The sequence below is a fragment of the Plecotus auritus genome (assembly GCF_963455305.1).
Source record: "Plecotus auritus genome assembly, chromosome: 4".
NCBI lineage: Eukaryota > Metazoa > Chordata > Mammalia > Chiroptera > Vespertilionidae > Plecotus > Plecotus auritus.
In genome coordinates, this window is record NC_137775.1 from 750,711 (window position 1) to 766,265 (window position 15,555).

General features: G+C 63.2%; 1 protein-coding gene across 22 annotated transcripts in view; it reads right to left on the minus strand.

The window, feature by feature from the left end:
• Window positions 1-3,452: 3,452 nt before the first annotated feature.
• The window catches only part of AFDN (afadin, adherens junction formation factor), a 106,960-nt gene continuing 94,857 nt past the window's right edge, over window positions 3,453-15,555 (minus strand). For 12 of the 22 annotated variants that reach the window (XM_080663981.1, XM_080663988.1, XM_080663980.1 and 9 more), the window contains 4 exons: window positions 11,573-11,707; window positions 8,598-9,081; window positions 5,658-5,742; window positions 3,453-5,118 (listed from right to left, as the gene is read on the minus strand). In XM_080663981.1, the coding sequence (XP_080520107.1) occupies window positions 4,965-5,118; window positions 5,658-5,742; window positions 8,598-9,081; window positions 11,573-11,707 (858 nt within the window). In that variant the 3' untranslated portion in view covers window positions 3,453-4,964. Of the gene's footprint in view, window positions 5,119-5,657; window positions 5,743-7,723; window positions 9,082-11,140; window positions 11,708-15,555 lie in introns of those variants that run through there. The other 10 variants (XM_080663974.1, XM_080663973.1, XM_080663972.1 and 7 more) reach the window with 6 other exon arrangements.

A 15,555-nucleotide genomic window follows, 5' to 3' on the forward strand; every position in this document is an offset into this window, starting at 1 on the left:
GGGCCCTTCCCAGGCCCCCAGGCCCCCAGGCAGCGGACAGGAAGCAGGACGGGGGCGGGGGGCGCCCCTCTCCCACAGCACCCGGGTGGCGGCGAAGCCTGGAGCCCAGTGAGCTGCGTGCGGAGGCCCTCACCTGCGACAGTCGGGGGGGGGGGAAGGGGGGGACAGGAGTGCACCCTCAGACCCGCGCCCTCAGCCCGCCCCCCAGCACCGCCCGCGGCCCTGCTCCAGCACCAGCACCAGCACCAGCACCAGCACCAGCACCAGCTCCAGCACCAGCTCCAGCTCCAGCACCAGCTCCAGCACCAGCACCAGCACCAGCTCCAGCTCCAGCACCAGCTCCAGCACCAGCTCCAGCTCCAGCACCAGCACCAGCACCAGCACCAGCACCAGCACCAGAACCAGCACCAGCTCCAGCAGGCGGGCACCGCCTCGGGTCGGGAGCTCAGGTCCCAGCCGCAGGGGCCGGGCCGTGTGAGCTGCACGCGGGGCTGGAGCGGCGTTTGCAGGGACGCGCGTCGCTCATGAACACCTTTCAGTGCCGCGACCCGTTGTGCTTTTGAACATAAAATGTTCACCTGCTTCCTCTCCGGCCCCAAGGCGGCCGCGCAGGGAGGGTGGGCGTGGCCCGCACTGCGGGGAAGGACTCTCTGCCACTGGCTTTAGGGTTAGGGCACGGGCAGTGCAGGGGGCGGGGCGTAGGGACACAGGGGGAGGGGCAGAGGGGCAGACAGGGGGAGGGGCAGAGGGGCAGACAGGGGGAAGGGCAGAGGGGCAGACAGGGGGAGGGGCGGAGGGGCAGACAGGAGGAGGGGCGGAGGGACACAGGGGGAGGGGCGGAGGGGCAGACAGGGGAAGGGGCGGAGGGACACAGGGGGAGGGGCGGAGGGGCAGACAGGGGGAGGGGCGGAGGGACACAGGGGGTGGGGCGGAGGTGGGGGCGAAAGGGAGGGGCGAGGTGGGGGGCAGGGCCAGAGGTGGGGGGCGGAGCGGAGGGGCGAGGTGGGGAGTTGAGGGGAGGGGCAAGGTGGGACAGAGGGAGGAGCAGGGGGAGGGGCGGCGGAGATGGGGGCCGCCAGCAGCCTGGCCCAGCTCCCTCCCCAGCTTCTGCACCTTCATCTTTTCCAAACTTAACGGCAGTTGCGGACTCACAGGCATTGCTGCCCGCCAGGCCCGAGCTGGGAGACCCCTCCTGCCCTCCCCCCCAGGGACCCTTCACCCGGAGACCCCTCCCCCTCAGACGCCCCCCTCTCTCAGGGAGACCCCCTCTGCCCTGGGTATCTGTCCTCGCGATGCCCCGAGCGCCAGGCCGTGTATTTGGAGGGTCTCCGCCTGCTGCAGGGGCTCCCGGGAAACGCTGCTCCCCGGGGACCGCCCGGCTGGGTCTCCAACCCCAGCCAGCGGCCCCGCCCAGCGACCCACTGCCCACCCGCGGGGGCGGGCCAGGCCCAGGGCAGCCGGCCGAGTGCAGGGGGGCTCAGCCCCAGCAGGGCCTCGCGCTGAGGGCCCCAGGGTCCCGCCCACGCTTCTCGGGGCTCCCTGAGGGGTCCTGCCGGGAGGAGGGTCACTCGGAGGGGCTGGCCGCTCTGGGCGGAGCCACATGCAGTCCCGCAGGGCAGCGCAGCGTCACCACCATTCCTGCCGGGCGCGGCCCCTGTCCCTCTGCGGCCACAGGTCCGGAAGGAACGAGTCGGAGCAGCACTTCCATCTTACCGGGAACCAAGGGGCTTGGAAGGAGGAGAATGACAGGCTCACTGACCGCCGGACTCTGTGGCCACAGGGCCCTCCAGGGGTCAGAGCGTTCCCACGGCTCCTCCACGTTCGCCATTCCCAAGCGTTCAGGTTGCCGCTTAATAGAAATCACAAACCGACAGAAGCCGAGCGCGCTTCCCACCCTGTTCCGCCGTGCAATGTCGTCCGGCAGCCGGCTGGCTTCAGGTGGGGCTGCCCGGGGTGGGGAGGGGGTGGGGGGATGGGGAGCAGCACCCCCTAAAGCCACACACTAACCTCATGCCCCCCAGCTCCTCGATGGCGCGTCTGCCTTTAATATCCACGTGGAAGCTGGGGCCGCTCACCCATGCGGATGAGGCCATCTGCCCGACAGCCTCCATGAGCACTGGAGAGAGCAGAGGACCAGGCGGGAGCGCCGCGCCCGGGGACAGGTGTGGCCCTGAGACACCTCGAGGGCTTGTTTAGAGGAAGGCAGCGCCCCGACAGCCGGCCCTGCCCACCGTCCCTGCCACCTGCTGTCAGACCGGCTCACACCAGCACCAAGGGGGGCCATCGCCCACCGCTCCTGCGGGCCTCGGTAGCCCTGTCCTCCGGCCACCACGCTTCCCTCAGGACCGGCAGGAAGTGGGGTGAAGGGCGTAAACCTTCTGGGCCTCCTGCACCCATCCGTCCCCACGGCCAGCACCGTCCCTGCCTGGGCTCCAGGCTCAGCAGCCTCTATGCTGGGCGGGGGGCGGGGGGGGGGGGGGCGTGTGGGACCTCCGCCTCAGCAGCCCCTGCTCCCGGAAGGGAAGATTTCATTTTCCCAAAAAGGCTGCCATCTCCACGACTGTGGGGAGCCGGCAGGGCCATGGCATACTCAGCTCAGCCAGGTTCAGTGAGCCTGAGAGGGGGCGGCTGAGAGGCTTAGGAAAGACAGACAAGAGAAGAAAGCTGGGTCTCGGTGGGACGCTGTCCCCTCTGATGGAGAGCCTCTCTGACGGAGAGCCAGCGCCACAGCCTACGAGCCGTGTCTTTCTTTTATAGCCGATGCCACGAGGCAAAGGAAGGGCGTGGCCTAGATGTTTACAACATTCTCGTGGCTCCGGCCGAGTGCAGGGGGGCTCAGCCTACTCAACTACATGCACCTGAACTCGATCAAGCCCACGTCACTCAGACACGTGGGGCCATGTGTTCAGCCCGTAGGTTCACGCTCACAACCACAGCTGTGGGCTATCATGGTGCTGGGGGCGGGGGGGGGGGGGAGCTCTGCCCTCCACGCTGGGACTTGCACGTGGCCATGAGGACTGTGCCCTCTCATCAGTCCGAGGCGTGAACCTGTCCAAACACTGTGGCCGCTCTCCATACACGACTCAAAAGGGGTTGTTCTGTTAAACCCTCCAAGTCCCGTCCATCTTCTTTATCCAATCACGTCACCAGCTGCATGTTTATGTAAACTCTGTATTGTCTCCTGGACCTGCTGTGGGGGATGCGGAACCAGTGTCCCCAGTTGCTGGCCGAGGGGCACCTGCCTCCATGAGGACAATGGGCCCCACGTGAGAGCCCCCCCCCCCCCTTCGCGCTGCATCCGCCTGCTCCACGGGACCCCCTGGGACCACGGCCCGGAGGACAGGACACCGGGCTCCTGTTCAGTGAGTGACAGACAGGGAGGAGGGGGTGGGAGAAGGAGGCTGATACTACAAGCATAATCTCGCCAGTGCTATTAAAACAGCAGCAGCAAATGCACTTAAATAGGTACAAAGTTTATTAAAAACAGGCTGGGCTGGATACAGTAGAATGGAAGCTACAGCAGTTGGATGGGCCGCAGTAGTGCAGACATGGAAGGCCCGACCGCCTGCAGGGCAGAGCCGCTGCCTCGGCTGGGCCGCGGCCTGTGCAGCGTCCGCGTGTCGTTCGCGTGCTGGTGGGCGCGGGCCTTTCCACGGACAGAACAGCAGTTGGTCCGCAGCGTCTCTCGAGGGAATGTGGGCTTCGCCCGTGAGGCTGCCCGTGTCTCTAGGTGCCTGGGAGGGGCCTGCTCTCCAGCCGCCAGCACCGTGCGATCCTTCATAGCCACGCAGGCCCCGCCGCTGACCACACCCCTCCCACCAGAGCCCTGGCCGCGTGGACGCTGATCCTACAGCTCTCACCCCAGTGGTCCCCAGGCCGGAAGCCCCTCCCCCTCTGTGTGACGTGTGCGGTTTCTAACAGACACATCTGTGAGCAACCTGGTACAGGAAAGCCCCCCAACCCCACCTCGGGGCTTTGTCCAGAGGAAATTTGCTCATAATCACGAGTAATTGACCATTTAACATCACACAAGAGAAATCAAAGTGAGGTCCGTCTCCCCGACAGCCGCCCCGTCACAGCTGAAGAAACACAGTGTAACTAATAATTCATCAAGTGGAAATTAAATAATCCTACCAGAGTGTTCAAAAATAGCCTGAACTGCCACACAGGTCATTCTCAGGACGTAAACGAGGGGCCGGGGCAGAGCCTCCCGCAGCACGCGGCGTCTCTCGGCCGAAGGAAAATCCCTGAGCAGCGGCTGCTCCCTCGGCCGGCCCACCCGGGACTCACATCCCGACACCTGCTCCTTTCCCCCAACACAGAGCTGGCGGGGCCTCACAGATCCCCTGGGGCATCTGAAATAGTTAACATCCTAACATTGCTAACTACCACCTTCAGAATCACCAGTGGTTTAATATAAGAATCTGGCCTTTATACAAATAAAATCTCCTAAGCTTAAAGCCTCAAATGCTCTGCTGAGAAAGTTTCCCATCGAATAGGTAAGCGGGTCGGGAGGGCTTGCACCTGAGGAGCGGGCGGGGCAGGAGGGAGGCTGGACCTCGGCCCGCCCCTCCGCAGCCGGTTCTCCAGGCAGATACACCGGCCCCTACAGCCAGCTGCCCTCCACAGTGCACGGTCCGCGGGGAGTTCAAGCTATTCTCGGAGCGGGAACAGGCTTCTGAGAGGAAGAGAAACAGGACTCCGTGCTCCTGGGAGAAGGGGAGCGGCCTCAGCATCTCCTGCCTTCCCCCGCACCCCCCCCCCCCCCCCGGCTGGAGAGACCCACAGAAGGTCTCGGTGGGAGCCGGTCGCTAAGGAGCCCACAGTGTCTCTGTTGCGCACGTGGCCTTGCTGGGGAACAGCAGTTCCCGGGCTGAGCGCCCCGAACCCCAGCCACTGCCCAGACGATGCGCCAGGGCCCCACAGGCGGCGGGAAGTGTGGGAGCAGAGGCGCTCCTCCGCCTTCACTTGGTGTTCAGCTCGTTCTCCAGCTCCGTGAGTTTGCGGGAGGCTTTCACTTTGTTGGACACGTCCTGCCCCTGGGAGAAGAGGCGCTGGCGCTCCCTGAAGGTCAGGTTCTCCGGGGCTCCCGCGCCCCCAGGGACACCCGCCTCGTGGCTGCAGGGGGGCAGGCACAAGGTTACTTGTCACTATGGGAACCAGCCAACGAGGAGTCACTTCAACACCAGGGGCAGTTCAGTGAGAGAGAGACTCGTTCTCAGTTAAGTCCTGCCCCGACTTTCCCAGAATTAAAATCGTGAGTAAACGCTCCCCCGTGCCGCCCCTAAGGGGCAAAGCACAGCTCGCCCTCCCGGCCCAGGGCACCTGCCCGCGCGCCTCACTGAGTGGACATGGCACGAAGATGCCACGTTTTGAGAGCCGTTTGGGCAACAGCTCGTCTGACGAGAACCTGGGAGGACGCTCGGGGCGGCAGTCCGTGGTTCCCCGTGCGCCTCCGGGCGGGCGGCTGCAGTCCCGCGGGCGCCAGGGCCCCCCCCAGAACCCGCCCTGACGCTGAGCCCGCGCCCACCCCACTGAGACCTGGGAGCCGCGCACGGGAGCTCGCTGCCCTGGCGCCCGCCTGACCGGCAGACCGCGGAGTCCGAGGCCAGTGCAGCCTCGTGCCGACCCGGGGAGGACGTATCCAGGCCAATTACCTTCTAGACGGCTTCTCTCTCGGGTCCCGACAGGCATCGTGAGCACCGGCGAGTGTCCCAGAAGATCCCGTGAACGAGTTCGGTCCTTTCCCATAAGAGAAAAAGTCAGCGTTAAAGCACTTGCATTATTTCGAAAACAGTGCTCACGGAAAGGACACAGCGCCCGCAGAAGAATCAGGCATTTTAAGCTACGAAGGAAGAAAGCGAAAGCGCTTCAAATCACACAAAAAAGCTCCGTCAGTGGCCACTCCCACGTCCCGTGGCCTGAGCCATCCAATCACTGCTCCCGGTGCAGCCCAGCCCGAGAGGGACAGAGAAGCCAGCACAGGCCGTGGGTGGTAACGATCAGAAGTCCTGATCGGTAAGTTCCCAGAGATCAGAAACCCACGAGAAGAACCCTCCGAAGACGGCCCTGGGTGGGGGTGGGGGGCCGCAGAACTTTCCGGACACTCCCAACACCAGGAATTGTCCTGCAAGGTCACCGAGTACAGGTGACCCACAGACGGAGACGTGGCTGCACGACTGAAGTGAATCTCTTCAGGGCAGCTACTGCACTTCCCCCACAATGAATGGCTGTCATTATTGAACAAAATGTTTTAAATCAACGGGCTACCAAGATCCCTGGCGTGGACACTAGTCCGCAGGCACAAACCGCCACCTGCACCAACACAGCCGTGAGCAGCTCTGGGCCTGAGCCCACCTGCCCGCTGCGCCCAGGGCCGTGAAGACCCGGAGAGAGGACGCAGACCGACGTGGGAAGGCACCCGCAGCAGCTCATCGGGCCCCATGACCTATCGTTAGTCGTAGTACCTGACGGCGGTGCTGTCTTCCTGTGCGGGGAGAATCCCACCTACAAACCTGCCGGTGACGAGGCCGGCACAGCACTGAGCCGGGGATTGGATGGGACAGGCCACAGGACTGCGCGTCGCCAGGACCGGGTCTGCCCTGTCAGAGGCGCCGCTCGAGCGCGAGTCCACGCTCTGCGCACGGGGACCTCCGTGCAGCTGCGCCCGCGGTCCCCGCCGTGGGAGTGGCTCCTCTGGGCCCTGCACCCACTCGCTGCGCAGCGCGGAAGCGTTTCCCAGGATCACACACAGGAAGTCACCCTCGGCAAAGACTCAGAAGACCCGAGGAGCCGCCTCTAACTCAAGCCAATCCACAGCAGGCCATTCGGGAAGCTGTCTGCACAGGACTGTTTAGGTTTTAATTGTAAATTTTACTCATCTTGTTTGTTTCACAAGTGTTGTATCTTTTGAGCTGTGTTAAGAATGGCAATGTTCCTTCCACTGGTAAAAACCAACTTTTCAAAATTTCCAGTTCATCCGAGTATCAGCTACTTCCTGCCGACGACGTAGGAACTGGACCATACACGTCAACACCTTTCAGAGAACGCCGAGGGCGCGGCTAGGCTGACCTCTGACCCCGCCTTGTCTGCACGGCGCCCAGTGGAAGGAACGGCAGGAGCGGGTCCAGGCTGCAGAGCCAGCTGGCCAGAGCTGAGCGAGGGCGCCCGGCGCGAGCCAGCGAGGGGCCGGGAGCTCAGACGCGCTCGCACCGGCGCCCCGCTCTGCTTTCGGAGGGAGGAGTGTTCCGAGCGGCACAGCTGACCTGCTCCCACGGCGTCAGGTGTGAGACCAGAGGGGTTAGTGGTGACTGGAAGCCAAGGTGGTTAGAGCGAGACCCGGCTACAATCTCCGCTACCCAACTCCTCCTCATCCGTGTGTCACAGCATTTACGGAACATCGAAGCTCAGCTGGCCGTGTGCCGAGGGGCTGAAGGCATCTCGCTCCACCACGTGCCTCCTTCCTGCCCTGGCCGGAGGCCGTGGGCTGGAGCGCCGTCCCTGCACCGGTAGGTTGTGGGTTCCATCTACGGTCGGGGCGTGCGGGAGGCAACAGATTGACTTTTCTCTCTCTCCCTCCCTTCCTCTAAATATATACCCTCAGCGAGGGATTTTAAAAATCCTTCCAAGTCTTAAAGATGTCACCTTCTAGATATTCACAACAGAAACTTGGTAAAAAGATTAAATTTTGGTTTCTAAGTGACTCAACCTACACATTACTCACCGAGCCTTCCAGGCGGCTCAGAGCGCCGAGAAGGGCCTGGCGGGAGCCACGTGTGACGCGAGCCACAGGCCGTGGGTTCGGGTTAGTCCGCTCCCTATGGCGCTACCCGAGTCCAGGGGCTGCGCCGCGGAGGCCACAGAAGACGGCCCTCGTTAAAGCCGACGGCGCGGTCGGAGGCTGCGCGGCCAGCACTCCATTCTGTGCCAGCACTGGGGGGAGCCTGGGACCCGAGTCCTTAGAACGTGTAGTTCCAGCTCAACTCTCAGTGCCGCCTCGGCAATGTTCCCGGGGTGTGCATGGGGCCCTACACCTGGCACAGGCAGGGCCCAGGCCAGCGTGTGCCTGCGAGGTCTGCTGCCAGCCCGCGGAGCTCGGAGGAGGGAGGGCAAGGAGAGGAAGTGACCCGGTCTCGGCCCTGGCCCTCGGCCACTGCGCGGTCCCTGCGGCACCCCCACAGGCACGTGGTCCAGAGCAGAGAGCCCTGCTTACGTTAATCAGCAGAAAGCGAACGTGCACCATGACTGTTAATAAGAGATTATCTTTAGACACCAAAAGTGGGACAAGGGTGCATGTTCAACCTAACACAGCAATCACTCGAAGAGGCAGAGAATGAAGGCCAAGACCAACAGTACTTCACGACCGAGGAGGGAGGAGGCCTGACTGCCGTGGGGGTGAAGAGGGGCTTTCAGAGTGCGAATCACGGGGCGAGAGGAGCAGACACTGCAATCGAGGCAGAGGGAGGTCCCCATGCTGAGCCCACCGATCAGCTCGATTCAGACGCCCAGCGAGGGGGCCGAGACAGACCACACTCCAGCGCGCAGATGCCAAGGTCCAATCAGCAAGACAGGAGGGAGGACCGGCAGACCCCCTTTACCTCTGGCCCTAGAGCGGCCGAGATGGTAGAGGCCCGCTGGCTTTGGAGGGGGCGGGGGCTGGCCTGCTTTGTGGGCAGTACTGTTGGCACTGGCCGAGGGCGGCTGGAATGAGTTGGAGAGAAAGATGCCATCGGAGGCCGGGCGCGGCTTAAGGTGCCCGCGCGACGTCCTGGTGCGGGAGCACTCATCCTGACCTGCGGGGCGCTCCTCCTCCTCCTCCTCCTCCTCGGTGTAGGCAACCAGCGTGGCGGTGTACAGGGAGTCGGGGGACAGGGCCTGCGCCTGCAGCGAGGCGGTGGTGCGCTGCGGTGGGGGGGGCGGCACCCCCGCCGTGGCGGGCACGGCTGTGGGCTCGTAGCCCCGCGGCAGCGGAGGCCTGCCCAGGGCCGGCTCCTCCGGCTCCAGCAGCCTGCGGTCCGCCTCGTCGTGCAGTCGGCGCCTTTCGGCCTCCAGGCGGCTGTAATACCCTTCTTCCTGTCGCCTCTGCAGGCGGAACAGAAAAGTGCAAAGGTCAGACAAGGTCAGAGGGGACCACAGCCACCCCACCGGGCCTTGCGGGGCAGCAAAGGCTGATCAGTCCCAGCCCAGGCCGCAGGGACGGCGAACGAGTGTGAAGGAGGAAGAGCCAGGACAGAGACGGGCAGAGCGACCGCAGACGGCATCCCGAGTCTCACGCACACCTCCACCCTGCCCGCAGTCTGGACGGAAAACTGCCCACAGCTCAGAAGGAAGAAGGGAGCACCTGCCTCCTGCTCCTCCCGTCCCCGTGACCGTCCCCCCAGCCTCTTCCCTCGCCTCTGCTGACCTAGGCCTCTGTCCCTCTCCTGTTCCTGTTCGGGTAGCAACTTACCTGTTACCGCGGCGTTTAGAGACAGAACAATCCAGAAAGAGGCTCCCTGCTTCCTACACCTACATGCTCTCTCTGCACCGACTCGCGTGCCTCCCCACGAGGGCCTGCTCCGGGCTCATGTCCAGTCCCTCGGGGGTCAGCAGGACACCATCCGCTGCGAGCAGCGCTGCTCGTGCCCCAAAGCGCCTCTGACAAACACACCCTCCGGTTCTCAGTCTACACTCAGTCTTCAGCCCCCGACAGGCAGAAAAGCAGAGCGACAGCAACAAGATAATCAAATATATTTGACACATCCATTTTCCGACATACATCTGCAAACTCCAGTGACAGGGTTAAAATGATTAAAACATCAGAAAAGGTAACAGCACAATTTTGTTAGATTGACAGAAGTCTTAGAACACAGGAGAAAGTGAGAAAGGCAATGAGAGAACAGAACCACCGGCCTTAATGAGAAAGGTTAACGCTACAGAGGGGAGTACAATGCTTTTTCAATTCACTCAACCCAACAACGGAATCTGGGGACCTTGCTGGCGTCAGGATTAACGTTTTTAGTCAGTCCCCATTTCAACTGGTAGTGTCCCCTACCGCCTCCAGACAGGCCCCACACCACACCACACACGTGCACACAGCGCGCACTCAGCGAGGGGACACACACCAGTTGGTCAGAGCCTCGCCTGCGGAGGGAGAAAACGAAAAGCCAGCCCCAGCCCCGATTTCTCACTCTGTCTTCTCAGTCTACACGGAGACATACTAAAGGACAATCTTTTTTTTTTAATTTTCTACACAAAATAGTGTCCCGTTGGGGTGTGGGATCAGATCCAGGGGGAGCTCTGGGGCTCCCCAGGCCTTGGCGAGAGCAGCGGGCGCCGTGCCAGGGCCCCAGCACGCCCTCCTGCACAAGGAGCAGGTCTGACCGCAGGGCCCGAAAAGCCTCTGCTCTACCCAACGTCTTTCCGTAACAAAGCAAACGCATCGATTTGGGACTTTCCGTATAAAAAGGTTATTCAGCTCTTCATGCTGCCGCTCAAGCACAGAAGCAGTGCCGAAAGGAAGCGTCGGGCGCCACCGGCAGCGGTGGGAGAGCGTGGGCACAGACCTGCCCTGGGCACCCACACGGAGCGGGGCCTGGGTGCCGCCTGGCGCTCGCGGCGTGTGCTGGGGCAGCTGGGGCAGGGAGCTGGGGCAGCATCACACACAGACGAGGCCCCAGGGCTCCACCTCTGGGACCCGAGTTCCTTGGAGACGGCCCCTGTGACGCCATTGCCCCGGGAAGACGCGGGTGCCTCCCTGGAAGCTCGCCCCGGGACCCGAGCTGTGTGGACACACGGTAGCGGGACAGGCTCTGGGAAGGCAAGGGCCCACAGAAGGCAGACACCCTCATCGCCTCGACTCTGCTGTCCCTGCAGGAGTCCCCGCCCTGCCCGTCTCCCTCTCAGCGGTGAGGTCCTCCCAGCCCCGGCAGGCCCTTTCTCGGGGTGGGAGGGGCCCTATGGGTGCAGGTCACAGACTGTCCAGGAAGGGACTGTAACAAAAACGAGATTTCCCATCAGAGGTCGTGGCACTTGAGCTCCACCTTCACAGAAGGGAAGTGGCCGAGGACGCTGCCCCAGCACGCGGGCGGCAGAACCTCCCCCGCAGGCCGACAGAGCAGCGCCCGGCCCCCCCCGCCCCCGCCCCCCCCGCCCGCCCGAACAGGCCGAATCCGCCCTCGTTGTAAGTTCAGCTCAAAGGACTGCTTCAGTGAAAACAACCCACACGTGGAAACCACGTGGTCAGTCAGCATCTAGCGGGTTACACACTAAGTCACGTCCTCCTCGTCCATGGCTTCCACAAGCCGCCTGCTCTGTACCAGCTAGAATGCAGTAACGTCGGGGAGGGGCCTATCAGGGATACACAGTGTTCACAGGCTGTCTCGCTATGTCCCTGCTGTTCCCACAGCTCCAACTCGAGGGGAGCGGCACTGAGCCACCGTCACCTCCACGGAACGGCAGAGACGCGCAGAGAGCAAGGAGTCTGGAGACAGTTGCAGAGAGGCAGGGCCGGAGCGAGCTGGGTGGTCCAGTGGAGGCTGCGCCAGGCCCTGCTCCGCCCGCACACCTCCGAACGCCCCTAGAGGACCATAACCTTTTCTTCAGCGTCCCGCTTGCCCCGCTCCTCCTCCTGCCGCAGCCGCTGGTCCTCCTGCCGGGCGCGCTCCTCCGCCTCCCGCAGCCGCATCTCCTCCAGCTGCTGCTGCCGCCGGCGCTCCTCGTCCTGCAACTGACAACACGTTCACCTTAGCTTCCTGGGGGCTCCCCGCACACACACAGCACACACCGCGACACGCAGACGCACGCACAGAGCAACACGGACACGGGGTCAAAGCAGGGCTGAGAGACAACTCACACGGAGCGCGACAACGGCACGCGGCCGCCTACAGCCGTCCCCACCCCGCGGCCCACCCGGGACCGCTGTGCCGAGCGTGGGCTGCGCTCACACGTCCCGCTTCAGACAAGCACGTTCTTCTACGCGAGTCCAGTCCCGTTGGCCCTCATCACTAACGACACACGACAGACACCCCAGTCACGGCTCCGGGGGCACCCTCAGCCAGCTCGTCCGTGTTCTAGTCCCCACACGAGGGAGGAGAGAAGCCGGCACCGTGGCAGGGGGCGGATAAACGCCGGCCTGTGTGGGGCAGCCCGGGACCCCATGAGCAGGGTTACAGTGCACCTGGCCTTGGGGACCACGTTTCTAGCATCTTCCCACCCAGGCCCTTGGCCACCAGTTCCCTCTGGACCTGTCGTGGCCTCCACGAGCTCCTTCCCTGCCCGGGAGGCTCCACCCAGGTCCCAGAACCAACGGGAACTGTGGGGGGACCTCCTTCCACCTCGCTCTGTGCTGCCTGGACGCCCACGAGGCCATCACCACCACCTCCAGACCACGCATCCTGTTTCCAGGAAACTGCGGCCACAAGGTCCCATCTCGAACCCACGGCCTGCTCGCCATCTCCCCTCTCCTTTGCACCATTCCAGCCGCTCAAACCCTAAGGACCTTCAAAACCTCGGACAGACCTTCTGCTGGGTTTCAGCTCCTCTACCCTCCTGGTCGGGTTTCTCTGCGACTCGCTGCGGCTGACACCCCTTCTCTACAGGGAATCCGGGGCTCCCTCCGCCCCTCGAGGTGCTGCAGCGAGCTGAGCCCGGAGTCACGGAACCGGCCTTCTCTTCGTCCACTCTCCCCTGGGGACCCGGCTGGCAGCACCCATGGCTCAACCCCCCGCCCCCCGCCCCAGCTCGTGCCCCTCACAGCAGCGAGCTGAGCCCGAAGCCACCTCGCTCAGTCCAACCACTGCAGGACCCTCACACACTCCCTCAGGCGTGGTGCGCATCTGTGCAGTTAGCTACTCCGTGGAGCGTTCCCTTCGATGGTGCGTGCGTTCTGCTTTAAACAAAACCTCGCCCTGGCTCTTGTTGGTCTGTGGGAAGAACACCGTGTCCTGGTGGGGAAGCGACAGGCCGGGCCACCAGGCTGCTTCCTGTCACACACAATGACCGTCTTAGAAAGAGATTAAGTTCCACCCACGGCAGAGCCCTCTAACTTCCTCGTCAGTGTAGTCGGGGTGAGCCCGGGGTGTCAGGGTGCGGCTCTCGGGGAGTTCTGCAGCAGGAACAGGAGCTCCGGATCAAGAATGAAGGGGCCCCGAGGAAGAGGAGGCGGAGTGCCTGCTCCAGGGGCACACGGGCCGGGCACCCGGAGCTCCCGGCAGGGGGCGCACCGCCAGCAGCGGACGTTCAGAGTGACCAGCACAAAGGACGACAAAAGTAAAGTAAAACCGCAGCCGATACCGAGTGTTCGCCAGGAAAGTGACTTACGGAGGGAGGTGACTGCGTTAGTGCAACAGGCACGTCCGCTGCCCCATTAAGGCACAGACCGTTCCATGCTGCACGTCGGGGCCCCAGAACTGAAAACGAGTTCTGAGCAAGAGCACAGCGCACGTCGCAGCAGCCCAGCAGCACTCGGCAGGAGTGTGACGGGGAGGTGTCAGACGGTCCCAGTTCTCGGGACCACAGTGTGAGTGCTCCCTACAACCCTACAAGCAGACGTCTTCTCCTCTTAGAAACCCGCCCTCTGCTCCGCGCTGCGGGCAGGAGCCGTGTGGCTCCGGGGCTGCCACTGTGGAGTGAGGCCGGGGTGCCCCCCCCCCCCCGCACCCCGTCTGCTATGAGGCTTTACACAGTGTTTGTTTTCAAACCCCAGGCTGCTTTTTTCCTCAAAGACAGGCAGCTGTACAACTGCCCCCAAAACAAAACCCCCAGTGATAGAAGAAAACCACACAATCCCTCAATTTAAGCCCGAGCTCAGGAATGAAGTCCCAGGGTCAGAGCGGCTTGGGGAAGTCCCATTCGGAGGAGCGCGTCGAGACGGCTACGTAACAACCGTTACGGAAGAAGGAAGACGGCCCGGACTGCAGGACCTCAACGAGGAACTCGGCTGGGGAGTCAAAGCGAGGACTCAGCCTGAGCCCAGTCCGCCTGCTGGCTGCCCACACGCCTCCCAGGTTCTTCCAGGGCAGAGAAAGCGGGCGTGCAGTTGAGACCTGTGTGTGTGACTTTACACCTCAAAAACACACTCACTCGTCCCTTTAATTCACACTTCACTTTCTGACGTTTTTACTAAAAAGACAGTCTGTTAACAAGCACACTGTCCCTAAGAAACCTCTGTGCTCTGCAGCCTTTTGCCATGCATCCCCGTCAAGAGCGCTCGCCGCAGACACCCTGCTCGCCTCCGCACCTGCCTAGCCTGGGGCAGGGCGCGCAGCCGCCAGCCCAGGGGGAGAGCAGGGGACGCTCCTCAGGACAAAGCCTCTCCTGGGCAACGCGCAGGGACCAGGCGGGAGGCCTCCCAGCAGGACGGGCGGAGGCCGTGCCCCTCTGCTTAACACGTAAGAAGAGAGGTCTTCCACCAGGAGCTGCGGGACCTGTGGCTCAGCTGCGGGCACCCTCAGCGGCCGAGGCACAGCAGGACCCGGGCAGGTGGAGCGGCTGAGGGCCCTTTCAGGGTTTTTCAGGGCAAATGTTTCTTTTCCACAATCGTATTCATCTTGCGGTCTGACTCACACACACACACACACACACACACACACACACACACACACACACACGGTGGGCGTGACACCAACACAGTGTCCTCCTAACTCCCGGAGGGGCGCCTGCCTGCCCTCGGCCCTTCGGCCCTGAGCTCTGGGCGGGCCGATTCCCACTTCCCAGGTCCCTCAGCCTCAACAGGCAGAAGCCAGCCCGCCACGGCCCCTGAAGGGCAGCCTCGAGGAGGTTCCCTGCTCATTCCCGCGTGAAGCTTTTATATTCTGAGTCAACCCTTCCGTGCCTGGATGCTTGAGGGTGCCCACTCCCACAGCCGCACGTAAGCCCCGACAGGAAAGCCGCCCGAGGGAGGGTCTCGCTGGGTCGTCCCAGGAGGAACCGCAGAGCCCTGATGTCTCTGAAAGATGGAGGGGCGTCAGCGAGGGAACCCATCACCTGGCAAAAGGACAAAGCGGGGCCTGGCCACGGAGAGCCGTCAGCCACACAAACTTCCCGCCAAGGGATGTCCCAGAAGTTGAGTTTATGAGCAGGAGTCTCTGCGGGGCAGAAAGAGCACCAACAAGAACTCGGAACAATCTGGAGAGAATCTGGACTGTGTGTTGGGTGGGCTGGCCCGTCCTAGCCAACGCCCGGGGCTGCTGTGCAGGAGGCGTGGCCTCTGGGATTCCCGCATCAGGGAGAAGGGCCCGCAGCCCTGCAGACGTGAGCCACAAGAAACTACAGGGATGTCACCTTCCACCCCGAGACGCCGTGAAGAAGGGACGACCGGGCCCGGGGCGAGGACAGGACACAATGTCTGCGTGGCAGGGAAGTTCCGGGGGCTCTGAGGACTCTGACACGTGACCTGCTTTTCAGGTTCACCGTGGCTGCCGCGTTGCGATCGCCCGTGCAGGGGACAGAGGTCGAAGCAAGGGTTCGGGAAGAGGGCTCCGGCGCCACGCACACTCACGTCACGTGCGCGTGCAGAGGTCAGACCGTGAGAACGTAGCAGCAGAGAGAACCTGTGGCTGAGGTCCTAAGGGACGG